Source organism: Apaloderma vittatum, unplaced genomic scaffold, assembly GCF_000703405.1.
Source record: "Apaloderma vittatum isolate BGI_N311 unplaced genomic scaffold, ASM70340v1 scaffold7737, whole genome shotgun sequence".
Lineage (NCBI taxonomy): Eukaryota > Metazoa > Chordata > Aves > Trogoniformes > Trogonidae > Apaloderma > Apaloderma vittatum.
In genome coordinates this window covers 70,887-91,429 of record NW_009725625.1, presented here as the reverse complement: position 1 = coordinate 91,429, position 20,543 = coordinate 70,887, and the positions used below count along the sequence as shown (strand labels likewise).

Below are 20,543 nucleotides of genomic sequence, written 5' to 3'. Positions count from 1 at the left end.
AGATATTTGTAAATGTTCATAAGGTCTCTTCTCAGCCTTCTCTTCTTCAGACTGAACAGTCCCAGCTCTCTCAACCTTTCCTCTTAAGAGAGATGCTTGAGTCCCCCAGTCATCTTCATTGTCCTCCACTGGACTCTCTCCAGTAGTTCCCTGTCTCTTTTGAACTGAGGAGCCCAAACCTGGACACAGTATTCCAGATGTAACCTCACCAGGGCAGAAGAGAGGGAGACGATGAGTTCCCTTGACCTACTGGCCACACTCTTCTTGATGCACCCTAGAATACCCTTGGCTTTCATGACAATGAGGGCACATTGCTGGCTCATGGTTAACTTACTGTCTACCAGGGCTCCAAGATCCTTTTCCTCAGGCCTGCTTTCTAGCAGATCTGCCCCTGACGTGAGGTTGTTCCTTCCCAGGTGCAGGCCCTTATTGAACCTCATTAGGTTCCTCTCTGCCCAACTTTCTAGCCTGTCCAGGTCACGCTGGATGGCAGCACAGCCCTTTGGTGTGTCAGCCACTCCTCCCAGTTTTGTATTAGCAGTGAACTACACTCTGTCCCCTCATCCAGGGCATTGATGAATAAGTTGAACAAGACCAGACTCAGTACTGACTCCTGGGGAACAGCACTGGTTACATGCCTTCAAGTCGACCCTGCACTGTTTATCATGACCCTCTGAACACTCACTCAGATAGTCTCAGACCACCTCACTGTCCACTCATCTAGCCCACACTTCCTGAGTTTCCTAATGAGGATGTTAGGGGAGATGGTGTCAAAAGCCTTGTTGAAGTCGAAGTAGGTTACATCTACTGCTGTCCCCTCATCTAACCAGCCAGACCTGATGTTATAGAAGGCTATCACATTGGTCAAACATGAATTTCCTTTGGTGAATCCATGCTGACCACTTCCAATAACCTGCTTTTCTTCCATGTGTTTAGAGATGACATACGGAACAATTTGTTCCATCACTTTTCCAGGCACAGAGATAAGACTAACCGGCCTGTACTTTCCTGAGTTACCATTTTTGAAGACTGGAGTGACACTGGCCTTCCTCCAGTCCTCAGGCACCTCCCCTGTTCTCCATGACCTTTCAAAGATGATGGAGAGCAGCTTAGCAATAACATCTGCCAGCTCTTCCAGCACTTGTGGGTGCATCCTATTCATCAGTGGGCCCACATTTTCCCTAGTCTTCCTTTTTCTACTGATGTACTGAAAAAAACCCTTGTCTTTAATACTCCTTGTCAGAAGTAATTCCAGGTGGGCCTTGGCTTTCCTTGTTGCATTCTTTCCTTCTCTGACAACGTTCCTTGTGTTTAAGCATAAATACCTATCGCTTCACAATTCAAAGATTTCAGTAGCTCTTTTGAGTTATTTGCTGTTCTATGTTTGTTGGCATTGGTGTTGGCATTATTTCAAACTCAGCAAAACAGTGGTACCTTACTGGGTACTGTATTTCCTTAAAATATATGTGTGTATTCTAAAAGAGATCAGCAACATGGTCTAGCAAGTCTTAAAGATATTAGTAGGCCAGACCGGTTGTATTTTGAACAATATTTTCTTTGAATGATGTGTTTGCAGTTATTCTGCATTATGCCAATAATAACGGAAGTTTGAATGATGGGATGGGAGAAGTACAAGAAAATGATCCAAATTAAATAAACTGGCCACTCAGCGCTCTCCAAACTTGAAAATCAAGTAATAAAACAGTGCACAGTCACTGTGCATTGCCCAATTTTAAGCCTTGCTGAAGATGCGTAGTTAAGCAAGATAACATGGATGTGGCATTGAAAAAAAAAGTGTGTGTGTATATATAGATGTGTATGTTTTGTAAAAAAAAGAAAAAATCAGGACACATTCATAAGTGTTCAGGAGTATTGAGAAGAAACCCATGTGTTCATCCTGTATATCAGTATAAAATTTCTGAGTATTCTTATTCAAAATGCTTGAGTTAACTTTTTTCACATTTAAAGACTGATTTGCATGATAGCTTAGTAGGTTGCATAAGAGCTGTAAGAATTTAAATGACATTTTTTTGAAAGATGAGTCAACAGCAAAGTGATTTTCTAGCCAAAAATAAGAGACTATAGTAAATACTGACCAAATATAATTAAAAAAGGATGACTGAGAGGTCTTTCTTTCCATATTTATAAGTTTTACCAGTTTGGTATTACAGATTGTAGAGCAGGGTGAGGAAAACCAGCTACAGATAAGTAATTGATAAGGCCCTCACTGGAAGGTTTGTGCCAACATTGAGCCACCACGAGCGAACAGCCCAGGTGCTGTGGAAGTCTTGCACTGGTAAGGATGGCTGGAGTTCTGCCTGTTTGTCCTCCAGTCTCTGAGGATGACACTTGAAGGCAAATCAAGACTAGAGCCCAAAATATAACACCATTTCCCCAAAGTACTGTACCGATTTCTAGTTCAGAGACCTCCTGACCTCGGCAAGTCTCTGTGCAGTTGGTAACCCTGAGCAGGTTTCTTGTTCAGTCTCCCTTTGAGTCTCAGATGCTTCCGACAGTCGTAACATCCTGTGGCGAGGAGTTCGCCCCGGCCACGCCGTCTGAGGAACTGCTTCCGTGTGCTGTACGTGACCTGCCAGGGGCGGCTTTTTCAGTGACCTCCTGTGCCGGCAGAGGTGGTGGATGCAGCTGATTCCTGGGTGCCCTCCTCAGCCCTCCTACAAGTGTGTGGGTTGTAGTGTATTGTGCTGCTTTAACCTGTTGGAGAGAGGAGGATGAGAACCGTGGACGACACTCAAAACTGCGGTAGAGCCATACACTTACGTAGTGGCAGAGTGATTTTTGTGGTGGTTTTCTACTCCCTTCTTAATTTCTGTCATTCCTTTTGGCTCTGACCAAATATTAAACCAAAAGCACCATGACGATACCTGTTGTGCTGCCAGAAACAACCTCATCGTGTCAGCTACTCCTTTGAGTACTTACTGAGTTATATTTATCAAGTACAGGGATGTTAACATAAGGAGTGTTTGTGAGTTTTATACAGGGAAACATTTTTTTAAAGGCAAACCAAATCCGTAATCACAGAGATAAAATTACAAGAAGCAGTTTATAGATGTATTTAGTAAATGTATTTAACTTCCACAGTTTTGACACGTATTATTCAAGACCAAGAAGTTGCACTACATTCACATGTTAAAACTTTAAGGGTATCCTTTAAATGTAGTGATTCAACATACTAATAATCCTCAAAAAAAATTAGTACCTTAAGTGAATTAAATAACAGTATAGCTTTGGAAGTTCTTAGAGATCTTCAAATAGAGGGAGTTAAATACTATTTTGAAAAGCACTTTCTTTAAATCTTTTGCCTCGTAAGTGCCCAAATATATCATAATAAACTGTCTTGTAAATTCATTTCCATCAAGAGTTTGCTTGATCATTTTCAGTATTTGTTCCAACATTTGGCTGTTACTGTCATGTTTGCAGGGAGGAGGCAGCACAACGCAAAATCCATGTGAAAGTTTCTTCAAAAGTTTCTAGCATACAACAATGCAAATTTATGTATATATAACGAAAATACTTTTCTAGACCATAAACCTGTATGTTATACCATCATAGAATAATTTATGATCCCTCCTTTTTCTGAATTAATGTGTACTGGGATTTTAAAAAGCAAGCAAGTACTATTAATGCTTTTCTTAGTCAGAAGTGTACTAGTAATCTGAGACTTTTTGTAACTTTCATTTCATTGTCTGTTGGTGGTTATGCCTGTCCTACTACATGACCTAAATTATTGTTGCTAAATTTTGTAATGAGCTCCACAATTTAGCACAGTACTTAAGACAATACAGGGAGGGTAATAGTTGCCTGTGATGGTAAAAGTTATTTCTGTATAATTGGGTTTGATGTCAACCATTTGTCTTTCATTTTGAGATGAATTTGCCGCTTATTGTGATCTGTGTTTATCCTTACGTTCGACCTGAACTTTTCATCTGCTAGGGTAGTTTAGGAATCTTGTTTTAAACTGCAAAATGTGTGTGAATCTACCAGTGGCGTGGGGAAAGCAAATTTTTTAAACAATTATCTGTGTTCGACACACTGTCATGTTAGTGAGGAACATAAAACTCAATCTCTATGTAGTCATTCAGTGCATTCATAAGCTCTGGCCTTTTTTACGCGCTCCCCAGTTGTGGAGATAGATTAATTTTAGCACAAGTGGACCAAAACCATAAACGTAGAAGGGAAGCCATCAACCCTGTGCTCTGTGATTGCAGCTGTAGTCCCCGTGTGGGTGTACTACTCCCTGGTGTGGTTGATGGTGCTGGGATCCTCAGCTCCTGTGAAGGTGCTGAGGTGGGTGCAGGTGGCCAGGGCGGCCGAGCGCGCGCCGTCACCCTCGCGGGTGGGGCTTTGCTTCCAGCCTTGTGGCCCTGCCCCTTCCCTGCGAGACCTTTGGTGCTTCTCAGGCCTTCGCTGAGACATATCCTGGCAGTGGTGGCGTCCCTGGCGGCAGGGAGGCTGGATTAAAATGATCTCTAAGGTCCCTTCCAGCCTAGGCCATTCTATGATTCTATGATCTTCGGTCGCTCATTAGGATGTGAAAAGCAGTGTTTACTTGGATGCAGATTGTTAGCGGTACGTTTCCATATTAACAAAAAAAACAATTCAGAACTTTCTTTCTAGGTTTATTATTAGGACTTTAAAACAAAATAAAAAGCTGGGGGCCTTTTGCTTTTCTTGGTGTAACAAGGCTTGGTCAAAGGGAGAAGAGTTTTACTTCCTACAGTTTCCAAAAAAACCCACCCCTATTTCTGTTTTGACTCTCTTTTTTCATTAAAAAATAGTTTTAGAAACAAATAAAATGAAGTAGAATGATATGCTTAATGTGTGTTATTTATTGCTTGTATAAGGAATACAAATCACAGAATCCCAGCGTGTTCGGGGTTGGAAGGGACCTCTAGAGATGATCTCGTCCAACCCCCCTGGCAGAGCAGGATCGCTTAGGGCAGCCACACAGGAATGCACGCTGGATGAAGTAGTAACTTTAAAATCACACAAACTATCTCTAAAACCCACTGAGCATCAGTTACTGACTGGTGGTGACTGCCTCAACAGAACAAACTGTACTCATCATCGGGTTTTGGGATTTTCAGTGTTACCATTGTTTCGTTCAGTAGTGTGTGTACTCAAGGTGAGGCTTTTAGTCTAGAAACTAGATCAAATACAAATCAAAGATTAGTAAGACAGTTAGAAAGCAGATTCTAATGTCTAAAAAGCAAAAGCAGTAGTTTTGCTGTACGTGAAGCTGTTTCCTCTCGTGTGGAAGTAGTGAAAGATCAGTAGATCGATGGGGAGTTTGCTGCCTGCTGCCCTGGCGTCGATCTGCTGTTGAAGGCACACAGCGATGAGGCTGATACCACCCTTAGATCAAGAGGGGTGATGCAGTGGGTTAGAAACAAGCGCTTGGGACAGAGATGGGCAGAATTTTGAAAGTAGAGGTGGTGATCGTACTTCATGAACATACACAGAGACGTACGCTGTGTTTTTCCTCCTGTTCACCCACTTTGAAGCTATGTTTATGCAGGGTGCTAACTGGAACAGTGATGGTGTGTCCTTTCACATTCTTTCTGCCTGAAACTTTTTTTTTGGCTTTTGTTTTTTTCCTGTAGCAGATGAGTTGAAGTGATTTTTTGATCTTACTATATTATTCATGTTTATATACAAAAATCCCTTTTGTAATTATTAAGTCATTAGCCTCTCCTCGGGTAGTTAGGTCTGTCTACTTCTGTCCCTTTGCTTTAGATCAATCATAGTAACATATCCAAAAGGTTTTTGTACATGTGAGGAGGGAGGGATTTCCCTTCAGGTTCCTGTTTTCCTTAGGTTATTAGATGTTTGTTGTCACTTTTCTCCACCATTGAAATTCTGCTTTCCATAAAATAACTTCTAGCTATGTTCTTCTCTTATTTTTGGAAGGGAAGGCAAGATTTTTGGGATCCCTGCATGTGAGACTGTATGTTAGGGGTGATGAAATAGCATTGGAGGCTGCTCCCTGTCCCAGGAGGGTTACGAGGCGCTCTGAGCAGATCCCGGCCACGTTACACCTCAGGAGCAGCCGCTTCTGAACCTCCTCAGGAGGAGCCTCCTGAATTCAGGAACACTTGGGCTGTGGTTGCTCAACACGCGGCTGCCTTTTCTATCTTCTGAACCATGCCAGACAAACAGGAATCTGTAATGGTAATAAGAATCAAACAATGGGAAAATAAAATTACTGGAATCTAAAGTGTTCCTTGGGCATATCTTCCCGTCATTTTCCTGGTACGGGGATAGGGCTTGTATGTAGCCGCTGGGTAACTGATCTCTGGGTAGCTTTTCTTTAGTGAGAGTATATCCTTTTCAGTTTCTTGTATGAATAACTTCATTGATGGTTCTGCTAAGTCCAGATTTGTGACAATCAACACAAACTGACATCTGTTCTGCTTCTTGTTGGGGTAAAAATCCCCTTATTTTTAGAGTTACGCTGCTTCTAGTACCCTCGCAGTCGTTGAGTGTTAGTCCATGTGTGCGGGGTCAGGCTGCTGAGAGAACACACACACTCATTTTCTGTGCATGTTTGTATATAAGATTACGTTTGTGTAGAAGATTTTAAAATTTCTAATGTTTTGTTTTAGAAAGTGTTTGTCAGAAATAATTAAAGTCTTACAGTTGTGGTTTTAAGTCTAAGTACAATGAAGTGAGCCAAAAAAAGTCATTGGATTCTTAATTATTCTGTAATTATTCTGATGTCCTTTTCAGTTAGTAACTTTAATTATGGCTTGTCTGCTCTGGTGAGTATAGACAGGTATGTTTGCTTGCAAGGACTGCCAGTAGCAGGGCCTTGCTGCTATAGCCCCTCAAGAATTTTGAGAGGGAGAGTGTTTCTAAAGGCTTGCGATTGAATTTGCTCATCATGTGAGTTGATCTAACAGCCAGTCTGTTTAAATTATAGTACAGATGAAACATTGTGCAATAAGACAAGTCATTGATTCAGAAGAAAATAATTGTACCTACATAAAAAGCTACATTCTGTTTTTATTCATGTTTTTAGACTGTATATTCAAGTAATTTACTGATCCAGAAGCATAATAGCAGAATTTCATTAAATGAATCTTGGGTAATGCTTAATGCTGTGATTTGTATTAATTTGCTAGGAGATAAATGGCAGTAGTGTGATGCTCAACTGTTAGTCTGAAAGAGAATCTTATCAAAGTGGTGATTTCCTGTTTAGTAACTGTTTTTTTCCTTTTTTTTTCCTTTTTTTTTCTTTTTTTCTTGTTTTTTTCCTTTTTTTTTCACTTCTGGCATGTTCCTGACACTTCTGCGTGCTTGTGGGAATGAATATTATGATCCATTGTGAATTGTAGAGCCCATTGTGAAGAATGGCAGGCCTCCAACGTCTCACAGCATGCACTCATTTCTCCACCAGTACACAGGATCTTTCAAGAAGCCCCCTTTACGGAGACCACATAGCGTCATAGGGGGCAGCCTCGGCTCTTTCATGGCAATGCCCAGAAATGGAAGCAGATTAGGTAATTTACTACATTGTTTGTTTAAATTCGTTTTTATGTGTAGAATAATGTCTGTATTGATTCTTAGTCAGAGATACAGTTACTCTAATGCTTTCATAAATCTCTGGGAATGCAGTAATCTCTTTCTGGAGTTGTTACAGAAACTTGTTTTTAAGGTACTGAATGTCTCTTAAGATTTTCAGGAAAAAAGCAATTTCAAGAACACACAGAAGCGACCCATAAATTTTTGGCAAGTTGCAAAGTTTAAAAAGTTACAAAATAACTTTCTTAACAGTTTGCGAGAAACATGTGTGTCCATCTCCCTTAAGCATTGGTGAAAACTACAGTAAATTGAATATGGTAAAACCAGAGGATAATCATATGTGGAATTTAAAATGAACTGGTATATTACTTGGACTTTTTATTATTGTAAGAAAAAAATTGCTTTATTCAGTGATTAATTAAGGCCGTTCAACTATAATTAGCTTTTTGTTGTGGTCCCAAGCTACATTTGTGGTTCCATGAGGCAAATAAGTTACAGAAATTTTTTTCTTCTCCTTCAAGTAATTTGTCATGTTGCTGCCTCCAGTCACCATTAATGTTTTACCCTGCTTTTATGTTATCTTAAATTATGCTTAATTAATTGATATTAGAAAATGAGAGCAAGTCAAAATTTAATTAGTATTCTATGATATTTCCAGTCTTCTGCCCTCCTTTAGAAATGTGTGATAAACTGATCTCCTTTAGGATTAAGCTATAAGTCTTCAAGATAGTAGTCAAACTGCTTATATCCTACTCTGCTGTAATACCGCTTTCCATGTTCAAAACCTTGCCTTTTTACTGTTTGTGCTACCATTCAAACTGAAAAAAAATAATTCTATCCTCTTGAATGGGCTGTCAGCTGTTATTATCACAGAAGAAAACAGATTTTAATGTGCATGGTCTGACTACTTTATCAGTTCCTATATATTTAATGTTTTTTTTTTTCTTTTTGCACAGCCAAGCTTTTCTTAAGTTGCCAGGAATCTTAACTGTTTCAACTCCCCCCCCCAAAAGTAAATAATACTATATATATAATACTATATATAAATCTCTCTTGGTTAGAATATTTTGTCTTGTATGGATTGTTTCTCAAATCAGATGTATATACACTGTTTTAGAGGAACAGCAAAGATTTATACTTCTTCTGTGTTGCCCTTAAAAAATTTCCATAGCTTTTTTGATTATGAATTTACCACTAACTGATTCCACTTCAAAATTTCAGTATGAAGTTCAAATCAGCTTTACAAAAGGAAAATTCTTTTAATGATTTTCCAGTTTCCTCAGTTTTATAAATATTTTATTTTATTTTATAAGTATTGCCAAAGAATGCCATTAGTTTTATTTTTCCTGGGTGATCAAGTTTTATAGATGATCAAATGTAGAAATAGCACTCACATTTTTAATATGTTGGTCTGTAGAAAGTGTTACTATAACATGATTTAAATAGCTAGAGATTCCTGGAGAATTTGTAATTTCATTGAAGCAGTACAGAATAGATTTACTGAGAGTGTACGTATGTGTTTGTTAAACACGTCTTTTGGCTTTGGATGTAGTGATGCCATTTACAATACCAGTTGTTGGTTTTTTCTCCTCATTTGATGAAAGTTTAAGCTACTTGTACATACGGTCTAGGGGTAGATGACACAAGTACAAGCATAATTACTAAGGATCTTTCTGCTCCTCCTTCACATCTTTCCTTCTTTTGTTCCTGCCACATGAGAACGGTTATTACTCAGCAGGATGCTGAGGTTTTGTCCGTTGGGATGACGGAATCAGAATGAAATAATCAAATATGCTACACTACGTGAGAGTTTTTGTTTTCTTTGCTTTCTTCGTTCATCCTCTTTTCTTTCCACTTTTTCCTCAATTCCAGTAGTGGAAAAATGTTATCAGGGAGATATCCTTGATATATCACAGAATTACGGCAGCTATAGGATGGTCATTTGGCTCAAAAATGGATTAAAATGAGACCTGCCACAGGTGCATCTTCATGGTGCTTATTTTTGAATGAGATTATCAATAGAAAAATTGGTTGAGAAGCCTGAGAAGGTTTTGAGGTTTTATTTCCTTTCAGAGCACTGAACATGAGTTCCTGCTGTTGCGATAGCTTATAAAATGCCAAAATACATTTAAAAGAATTTCTACATGAAAACAGCTCTGTTAACTTTAGTCGTTTGGTAAAATGTTTTGTAAAGGCTAAAATGCTGAACTGATCTCTAAAAAATGTGACTTCGCTTAAAATTTTGTAGTAATTTTTAATTTAGTATTCAGTATTGTGATGATTTTAAATAACTTAGATGATTCTCAGGCCAAATTGTGAACAAGCCATGCCACTGATGTGAGTGAAGGTCTAGCTGACTTTTTTTTAGCTTGTATATATGTATGTAGCTTCTAAAGTCTTGCACCTCCAGAAGCATTTGACAACTGCTGTCCATGATGGAACCAGAGCTAATGAACCCTTTTTGGACCTGACCTGGTTCAACGCAGAGCCAATTTAGCTGTCCTTGTTTCGTACTTATCTTACTGGGAACATGGGAGAAATGCTGGAAGCGTACAAAGTCAACTGAAGCTGACCCTTCTTGTGAACCTCAGTAGCAGCCAGAGAAGAGTTTATCCCTGCTTTTGCCAGTTGTATTAATACAGTTACAGAGAAGTTTTGTTTCTTTGTCATAAACACTGGAATTGAAAGGAATGATGTTTGTGTGCAGATTTCATAGATGATAATGCTAACAGCAAGGCAATGGCTTTCCTCAGTTTGACTTGTTGTTAGTGAAACTCATCATAAAATGTAGCCACTTCAGAGAAAAGTAAGCTTTGGAAAAGCGCACGTTGGGAGGAATCCAGTATGCAAGCCACATGGTTATTCTTGTAATCATGTGGAATAAGATAGAAGGATCATACAGCCTGACTCACTACTGACTAATCACTGGATATTATTTTAGCTCACTTAGAGGACGTCTCATTTGCTGCGCTGTAGGTTCCCTGCATTAATTTCTTCTGTGGCGCATTCCTCACAGTGTAAATGACGACAGCATTTTCTTTTAAGTGTACTTCCGTAGTTTTTCTGCCATCACCTACAGCTTTTCATTACGTGGCCATACTGGATATTTAATTAGATGTGCAGAGTACATTAAAATAAATACCCATGTAAAGAGAGTGGCTTGGGTATTCAGTGAAGCAATAAAATACTGAACCATTAAAACCTCTGAAGACCTTGCAAGCTGGTTTTGATGCAGGTGAACTTGCCTATAGAAAAGCTTTTGTGAAATTAAGGAAATATTTGGATGACTCTCTTCGTTACTTAATCAAATATTATCATCATGCACCTGTATAAAATTATTAAAATGACTAGGTTAATGCCTTATTCCTGGGTTTATGCTATTAAAATAATGAACATAAGGCTCTGCTAATGCCTTTTTAATTGAATAAAACAAAAGGACACATTTATGTTAGATGATAACACAGTCAAGATATTTTTTAAAAGCTTAAAAGTATCCCTATTTAGAATGTAATTAAAACACCTGCAAACCTTTATAGATAGGAGCAGTTGGTATTTAGCCAATCAGAAATTCAAACAGCTGCTTAATGATAGATTTTTGGATGCCACAGCCATTATGCTGCTTAAACCCTTATGGTTATGGGTACTTAGCTTTCCCAGACTTACCAGAATTAATCGTATCACAGCAGCATTCAAAAAAGACATCTTGTTTAAGTCTGAAATACTGCATTTTTAGTCTTGAGCAGTACAGACACGCTTTGTCTTTGCATTCCTGATCTATAAAGAGCAAAATCTTTTTGTAGCTAAATTACCTGCCCCAGATCTGTGGGTTTATATTACTGATTCTTGAAATAGTCTTTAGTTGTGAATTACTGCGTAGATAGTCTTAGCAGAATTGTCTTTGTCGACTAGGATGCTCTTTGTAGTTTTGAGTGTTGCATTTCAAAGTGCCGTTTTTTAATAGTTATTTTACAATACCTACGCTTTTGTGCATTGAACATTGTATTTTAAGGTAAGTGTGACAGTATCAGTCACATGATTACTTTAATAAATACCAATCTTTTAAAGAAAGAAATGATGTAATTTCTCCATAGTTTAAAACACAATACTTTAATTTCATCAGTCTTATTTCGTGACAGGTAACTGTTCCTTGTCTAGCTTCTCTAAAGAAAATAGACTTTGGGGCTCAAACAATGGGCTTGTACTAACATGAGGATAAATAGATTGGGCAACAATTCTCAGTAGCTGTTACACTTAATTTTACAGACAGAATCTTGAGAACTGTAATGGTTAAAATGCATTAAATGACCTCTCAGAAGAGTAATTCTTTAATAAAGAACTGATAGGGTGAATGTGCTGTTTACTAGATTCAACAATGCTGGTGTAACAGCTTTGCTGCAAATAGTGTTTGGAATAATGCTTTTATATTACTAAAAATAATTTCCTACGGTTTGTTAGAGATTTTTAAAAGGACAGATAACAAGTCACTAGAGAGAATGAGAGAGAATTCTTAGAGACTTGGCAAAAAAAGTCATGTTTTGTCTGCTTAGCTTAAGGTTGAGACTGATCTTTAGCGACCACTTTCTGAAAATCTTCCTTGGTTCATACTACCATGCCTTTCGAAGCACTGATGAGTATTTACTTTGTTTGAAACCAGAAGATTGCTTCTTGCAATGCAAAGAGTGCATCTTTTTTTTTTTTCTTGTTCAGTACAAATCTGAGCATAACTTGCAGGGAAAATTCTGGTGCAATGTGGGTTTTTAGTCAAAATCCAATTTAGATCCACCTTACAGCTAGAAGATTTACTTTGTGTGTGAGATGCACACTTAATGTGTTTAATTACAGTACCTTAAGTTAAAATACAGGTGCCAATACCTTATAAGTTTTTTTTATATCCATTCTGTTTTCTGTAAAAGGAAATTTTTTTTGCACTCAGGAAGAACTTGATCCTTTGAGGTCTGCGTGGCTCTGTGTGAGCCAAACTAGACAAACATTGTAGAAGATCTGCTGATAACCAAACATTGGCCTAAAGGTTCTTTTAGAAAATCCAGCTTTCTTGCCTGCTGCTCTTTCCTTTTTTTTTTTTTCTTTTTTTTCTGTAATGCTGTGCAAATGTTAAATATTTTCAGTTACGTTGGTGGTAAGGCTGAATGGAGCTCTGTGTGTTTTCCTAATATTGGCATTTTTTACAATTTTTAGAATTTTTTAGTTCTGAGATTTTTAGTTGTTCCTCAGAATTCTCTCTTTTACCCTTTACAAGATAATGCAGGAGAGGGCAGGGAAATTAGTGTCTTTTGAAGCAGCTCCTTTATACATATAAGTATTTAATCTCTTTAGTAATTTGGAGTTTAAATATTTCAGAGGTCATGACAGAGCATTACTCATAGTGAGTTGCTGATATGACCAATTTCCCATCATGTGCCCTTTTGCAAGTCATTTAGCTCTTTATGTTATCAATGACACCACCTTGATCTTCTCTTTGTTCGTTCAACATTTGGAAGGTGTTTGCCTTCCAAAGTCTGGAAGATCCTGGGGTGCTTAAAAGTGACGTACATGTATATACATAATAACACATAAACTGTTGGTGTGCATGAATCTGCAGGACTGTGTTTAAAGTGCCAATTGCATTTAGCAAGATGATCTGCAGCATACCATGACTCAGTCTGTTACATGAATTTTCCCCCCTAAGGTCACAATTGTCCCTTCATTGCTTCTAAATATCAGGTCCCCTGCTGAATCCAGTTGTATGTTGTAGGGTGCCCTTTAGACAGTCTGGATACATCTCCTTCTTCCACATGTGCGCACCAGTGAGTTTTTTTAGCTGAAGTTTCCATAGTTCTGAAAATAGTATCTGTACCTCTCAGGTTTTTTGAATCTTCCAAAGATGCATTTACGTTGCTAACATCAGGAAGTCTGACTGGAAAATGTTAAATAATCTCAGTAACGTTTTATATCCAAGAGCAGCCAACAGAGAAGACGTAGTGAGAAAGTTTGGGAGTTGAAGCTGTGAGGGGAAAGTGGCTTCTAGGAATTCAAACTGGGATTGGACTGCCTGTCTTTGGTTTTGGAAAATGGAGATCTGCTGCAAACCAAATAAGAAAAGTAATAATAAAGTTTGTGTGGAAATCCTGTAAAGTAATCCTGTTTGTTTTGATTCCTGAGCCGTAAAAATTGTGTCAAGACTACCATAACTGTGATGAATCTTTGATTCTGCCGTATAACCCAATGCACAGTAACAATGCAATTGTTTTCCACTTGTGCAAGAAAGACGTTTGGTGGAATACTGAGTAACTGTGTTCAAACCTTTGGATTATTTTTAAGATATTGTTCATGAAAATCTGAAAATGGGGTCAGATGGTGAAAGTGACCAAGCTTCTGGAACATCCTCCGATGAAGTTCAGTCTCCCACAGGTGTTTGTCTCAGAAACCGGATACACAGACGAATCTCAATGGAGGTAATTTATTTTTCATATACGGATCATTTAAATTGACAAGAGAGTTGCCAGTTGCTTTAGTTGTTTGTTTTAACTGATTGTCTTCGTTAACTGTGACTGTTCTTGCACAGAGCACCATTTTAATATTATTTAAATTTCTGTCTCCATTTATCACACAGAAATCAGATGGGTGTCCTGCATTGAGCAGCATGCTGTGTTAATTTTGAAAGTCTGAATATATTTTGCAAATTGGAATTTTTGAGAAGAATTTAAGTGTAGTGTTTTAGTTGTATTTAATTGTGCATTCTCTACAATTCAGTTAATATATTCAAGGAGTTACATAATTCAGACATTTTTTACTTTGAACTGTTTTCTACTCTTTGTAAATCTAACGCGACGGCAGCAATGGTCCTGACTGCTTCAGCCTTTCCCTCTCTTCCTGTTTTTTAATGAACGGAACTTTACAGGATGGTAAACAAAAGGAGGAAAAGTACCTTATGAGTAACTGTGCACGTAATTTCCTTTATTTATGAGTCTCATTATGAATACTAGCCACCCTTGTGCTTGCTTTGTTGTCATTTCCCTTGGTGAAGAAAAACAGAACACTTCTCTGTTTCTTGTGTGTATTAATGTTGCAGTTATAATGATGCCTTTGTTGCAGAAGCATGAAAAATTCTGTAGTTGCTGCTTTATAGCATACATACTGATATGCGTGGTTTGTAAGATTTTCAGTCTTCACTCAAAGCCTGGTATCATGTACAGGATTGGGGAAGCAGATCTGGATAAATTACAGTAGGGTGTACATGCCAGATTTTTTTTTTATTTGTGGGGCGTTCCGTTATGCTTGGAATTCCAAGACTTCAAGCATGTAATGCTGATACGATTCCAAGAACTTGTGAATTAGCTGTATAATTATTTATATAGTTTCTTGCACCTCAGAGGTTTTGTCTTCAGATTCCTAAATTTATACGTTAAATCTCGGCTTTGATCTAAGGACTGTTAAACCATTTACTTGGGAGAACTAAGATGGGCCTATTGATTTACGCAGAATGCTTAGATTAAGAAAAAAAGTAATTGTGAAAACTTGCACGTTAAAATGTATGCTGGACAAGCTAAAATCAAGGAAATAAATCATTTAAAAGGGTTTTTTCAATTTTGGTCATTGTTTGTTTCCTGTTCATTTTGAAATGCACATTTAGAACAGGAAACGAGTAGGGAAATTAGTGATACATAATGAAATTAACAAACTGAAATGAAAACGTGTCAAGTTTTTCAGAGAGGACTAAGAACCATTAAAGGATTCTCTTTTAAGAAACCCTACAAGATATTACAAAAGAACTCAGGAATAGTTATTAAAGTTCAGGAAAGTCCTATGTAATTTTTGGGAAGGTGTCAAATAAAATCATCTTTTCATTGGCCTCTTTATTTGTGAAATAATTCTGATATTACTGTTTAAGCGGCTTTGGGAAACTTTTATTTACAATTGTTTATCCAATGCTATTTTTTGTTTTGTCTCCAAATTCCAAATGCTTGCTCCTGGTTGTTGTAATTGACATTATTTCTTCATTGACTAGCTCAGGAAATGAGAGCACTGATTTTTTGGTAGCTATTCATGTGTATTCAGTGAGAATTTTAACATTTATCCTAAATCACTTCAGTATTGATAAGGTGACTTTTCCAGTAAGGTTTAAAGCTGGCGTCTATGAACACTCTCACTTGTGAATTTGAAGAATGCTGTCATTGAGAGAGACTTTGCTTTGACTTATGTTTACTTCTTGTAAGTAATTTGTAGCAGAGCAGGAGGCGGGTTTGCTTGTTCGTACATTCCAGAGGACAAAAAGCAATCCTTGTAGATTTGGTTAAAATACCTTTCTGATAATCTTGTCAGTTGACTTTCTTGTTTCCTATATGAAAAGACGTGAAGCGATTACATCATGTGCCAGTCTTTCATTCCTCCTTTTTTCCCATGGGTCATTTTCTGTCAGTTTTCACAGATGGATAGAAATCTCAGATGCTAATTTTCTATTAATTTCTGTGGAAAAAAGCTCTGCATTGGGAGAGATTGCTAATGCATCCACTGCTAGGAAAAATGCAGCCTTTATTAAAAACCACAGTATCCACCAGTGACTGACTTGAGTCTTAAGATGTACATCCACAGAAAACAAAGTCTTACTGGTTTTGCTCTTCATGGAACAGGGTCGCTTGCTTCCTTGGCCTTTCAGGGAAGCAAGGAAAGGTTTCTTCTTCTACCAAATCTTACCTGCGTACCTTGGGTGGTTTGTGCCATGGTCCAATAGTAGTAACTTGATTATTTGAGAAAGAAGCAATCTGTTGTGCAGTAAGTTTCTGTTATTTCAGTTTTATTTTGCTGGCTTGTGGTGATTTGTGGTCTCTAGACATCATTGGGTAACTTGAGGCCAGGTTCCCCTTACAGTCATTTAGGACGAGTTACAGCTGTATGCTGTACGTACAGGTTAGAGTGAATTAGTATGTATGTGATAGAATGTTTTTGCTGTAGTCTGCTGAGGTCATTATTTGCACTTGAAATCAACTGTAGGATGTATTTGATAAAATACACAAAGTTGGATAAATGCGGTAAAGCAGTATTCCTCATTCCTTCGTATTAAGATGAATATGCCTGTTATGCTGACCGTGTCCTTTTTTGGTGTTTAGTTTGGCCAATATTCATGGTATTTGTACTATTTTTGTACACAATTTCTTGGTTGTATATGTTTGTTTCCCTCTGCTGAATTGACAGAAGTCCTAATTTGTTTTGATGGTAGCTAATCAGGTAAAGCTGAAACCTTGGAATAGTCCTTTTTCCTTTTAAGAACTTTGTGTGTATAACCAGATTTTTAATGCTGAGCTTGAACTTTGTCTAGAATTCTGAAAATTAGTAGCCCATGGAAAAAAACAACTGATTTTTTTAATAATGCTTGCTAAAATCTGTAATCAAATTATTAATTACCGATACCAAGTGTTAGTTAGATTTTGTATGTTAGAATACACATTTTGATTCTTAGTGCAGTGAATCATACAATAAAAATAAAGCCCTTTGTCTGTAAATGTTAAATAATTCAGAGCTGCAAACAAAATTGTAAAGTTTTTGAAGAGCAGACAGATCTTCCTATCGAGAGTATATGAAAGATTTTGTTGGGAAAGAAAACTTGATATATCTTAAATTTTCATATAGAAATATCCTGGAAGGTAGAGAAGTGCAAAATAGACAAGGGAAATGCAACTAAAAATGTGTTTGTTGTAACAGAATCTCAATAGTAATAGAAGGGTGAAGTATCATAACCTTAAGTTGAGCTGGTTTGGATAGGAGATCTTCCTACTTAAACATAACCTAAATATGAAGCATTTTAGATTAGAAGTGGTGATTCTGCAATGAGAACGATTCCTGCTCCACAGTGCAGAGTCTGCTGGGGTGAAAACTTTTCATCTGCAGTAGCAGCCATGGAGTTATCAGCTTTCAATTTGTCATCCCCCCGACTTGCCATAAAATTTAGGCCAGGCTGACTGTTAGAAACAGAGAGACGATAGGGATTTTCCTCTGAATTCGACAGCACTGCAGTTGCGGGACTAGATTATTTTTTCTAAATGATTGTTCTTTGTTATCGTGTGCTTGGAAAACAAAGAGAACATACCAGAATCTCATTGTGTTGCCTAGATAAAGTTTATTTTGCCTGTAATCCACAGGCTACAAATGGTCCATAAAGCAGTTGCTTTTTTTTTTGCGTCCTCCTTCCTTCCCCCCATTCAGGAGCCATGCTGACAGTAGGTGCAAGCATCTATTGTGAGAGGAATTTGGCTTCAAACAGCGTTAGGTTTTAATTAAAATGTCTCCTCACCTCATGTTAATATTAAGGATTGCTTAGTAAATCAGTAAAGCTGTTTATCAAAACATGTATATGGAATCATTCCATGTATATGGAAGCGCCAGAAGCCGTACAGCCCAAGAATGAATATGTGTGTCTGTTTTAAGAGTAGATGCTTTCATCATGTAATGAGAAACGCTTTTCCACATCATGGAGTTAACAGCTTAAAGCGTTTTCACTTTGATTTGCTGGAAAAGAAGATGTGGGCAGTAATGCATTAATATAAATTCACATTTCAAGCCTTAAGTGTTCACTGGGGGCCCTGTGCTCGTGCACTGGGTAGTGAATGCTTCATTAGGAGCTGCGGTGGATAAAGAATAGGGAGATACAGTCTGTGCAAATTGAAACATCTGTTTCTCTTTCCCAGAAGTCCAAGGTCTATAAGCTGTCTTCATATGTGAACTGGCAGAGGGCCATAACCCACTGTTCACCAGCCTGTTTCCCAGATATTTTATCCTGAGAACAGTTCTTATCCATCCGACTGTCACACTGGTGACAGGAGCCTGTTCCAGATCGGGCTGCTCCTACCATGCTGCTAGAGGGTGTAATTCTCCCTTGGGGGGATCTCCTGCAGGGTTAGTGCTTTTAGCCGAACAGAGGGAAATACAAAGGCTACCAAGTGATCCTGAGTCACATGTGTGTTGTGCGGGTCACCTTCCAAAAGAAGGAACGTTGATGAGAACTAAGTTTTTGGGGAGCTCTGCCTTTTACCAGGGCTGCAACTCGTTCAGGGGTCTAGACACAGCGGGAGTAACTTGATCTGCTGTTGGTCCAGCTTGACAAGTGTACCTTCTCCAGAGAAAAAACAAAATGAATAGTTGATGTTTCAACTGACATTCTCTGTTTATAGGCTTCAGATCAGAATGTAGCTTGTAGGTCACTGTTCACATGTGCAAATAAGGCACTCTTGGCTCCATTCGGCTGCTTAAATTCTTGAGCAGCGCACTGGATGTCAGTACCAACCCAGACTTTCAGCCTTTTCCTGGCGTTAGTTTTGGAAGCAGACAGCCGGAACGTCCAGCCCTCTGTCTTCTGCCGCTCAGGAGGCTCCCTTGGATCCCCAACAGGCATTACTGCTCGGTGCCTTCTCTCAGCTCAAGTTCTTCCTTCCACTTTCCTTCTGTGCTTGGCAGCTGTATAACTCTTTTCTGCCTTATTTACTGGATTTTGTCTGATTTCCTTTCTTCTTTTTTTTTCTGTTTGTCTCTTCTTTGAATCTAAGCATATGGTCACCTAGCAGAAGATTTCAGTACTAGACAGAAAAAAATTGAAGCTGAACAAAATCAAGACCTTTTTTTAATTATGTTTTAGTGGTCCATATATTATCTCCATTCATACATGCTTGGCAGCTCTCTGAACCTTTTGCAAGGTTAGGCTAGAAAACATGCTTTATGCTTTTGTAAAAATAACGAAAATAGTTCAGCTCCTCATGGTATTTTTTGCCAGTTCCCTTCCCCCTCGCCTCATCCTTCTTGTAAGCTAATAAACTTTTGCTACCTTTTCTTTTGGGCAGTTTCTCCTACTACTTTGTTACAGAAGCTGATGAAAACATACAGAAATCTATGATTAAAAATCAGGAAGGTGTAGTAGTTAAATAAAGTAGAGCTTGCTTTATTAACATCTGTTACTGCCCAGCACCTGCCACTGAGTCAAACAGCGATCAGACCTGGATTTCATCAGGGTTTTTGCTGAGGCTAATGCCACAGGGTGATGCCTGGCAATTTAGTGAGACAAACAAAATCAGATATGATCTTTTTATGGTTATTATTATTTTTCCTTTTCTTCCTTATACTCTTTTAGTTCACTTCCTTAGGTGTCTCTGAGATGCAATAAAATAATAACAAACCAAAACACACAAAAACTACCCAAGAATAATTTTGAAGTATTTCTGGCATAATTTGTTGCAAATTTCCTGTGTATTTATGCACTCGATGAAAACAAAGTAATATTTCACATTTGAGTTTCATTTTTCTTTTCTCAGTTTTTTCAAAACTGATTTTATGTCACACACATTTGGTTTGGTTTACTTTTGTTGGTTGTAAATAGAAGCTCCTGGTATGCAGTTTCTGAATATTGCATTTGTGCTGAACAGTTTCACCCTTTCATCTTAAAACTGCTGGGAGATAGGAAGTAAATAAAAAAAAGCCTGTTTGTTTTGGTTTTTTTAATGGAGAATGCAAGACCAGTTTTTTATTCAGCCAATTGCTAACCTAACCGCTGAAATTAAAATTCTTGTTGAAAGTATTTTGAAGAAGTTGTTCAGAATTCATATTTTTGACTGCTTACATGAAAAAATCTAGTTGGCCTATAATTCTAATTTTGTGGGTTTACTAATTGCTACGAATATTACTGAAAAGATACTTAGAGGATTTCATAAGCTTTTCATTGTGCTAGAGTAAATAAAAGCAAAGCTGTCTGCGTGCAATTCTGGTTTCTGTGCTTTTAAAAAAATATTATATCTTTTTATTTGAGTGGCCGTAGCTATTCCAAAGCCACTTGATTCAGTGCTCAAAACTGATGCATTCATAAATTGTTCTGCATTTCAGTGGACTGCCTGAAAGCCAACATGGATTTATGGAGTGAGAAGTAGCAGTGGTCATTTGTAGACGGGTCTTAAGATTATATATTCGTTATTGCTTCTGACAGAAGAAAATAGGCTTTGATGACCCTTTCTTCAAATTTAGCA

At 37.9% G+C, this 20,543-nt stretch overlaps 1 protein-coding gene across 4 annotated transcripts in view; it reads left to right on the top strand.

Annotated features, from left to right (window-relative positions):
* Positions 1 to 20,543, top strand: part of CDK17 (cyclin-dependent kinase 17) — a 55,534-nt gene that overhangs the window by 9,123 nt on the left and 25,868 nt on the right. For 2 of the 4 annotated variants that reach the window (XM_009872962.1, XM_009872961.1), the window contains 2 exons: positions 7,359 to 7,523; positions 13,864 to 13,997. In XM_009872962.1, coding sequence (XP_009871264.1) covers positions 7,359 to 7,523; positions 13,864 to 13,997 — 299 coding nt within the window. The remainder of the gene's footprint in view (positions 1 to 7,358; positions 7,524 to 13,863; positions 13,998 to 20,543) is intronic. The other 2 variants (XM_009872963.1, XM_009872964.1) reach the window with 2 other exon arrangements.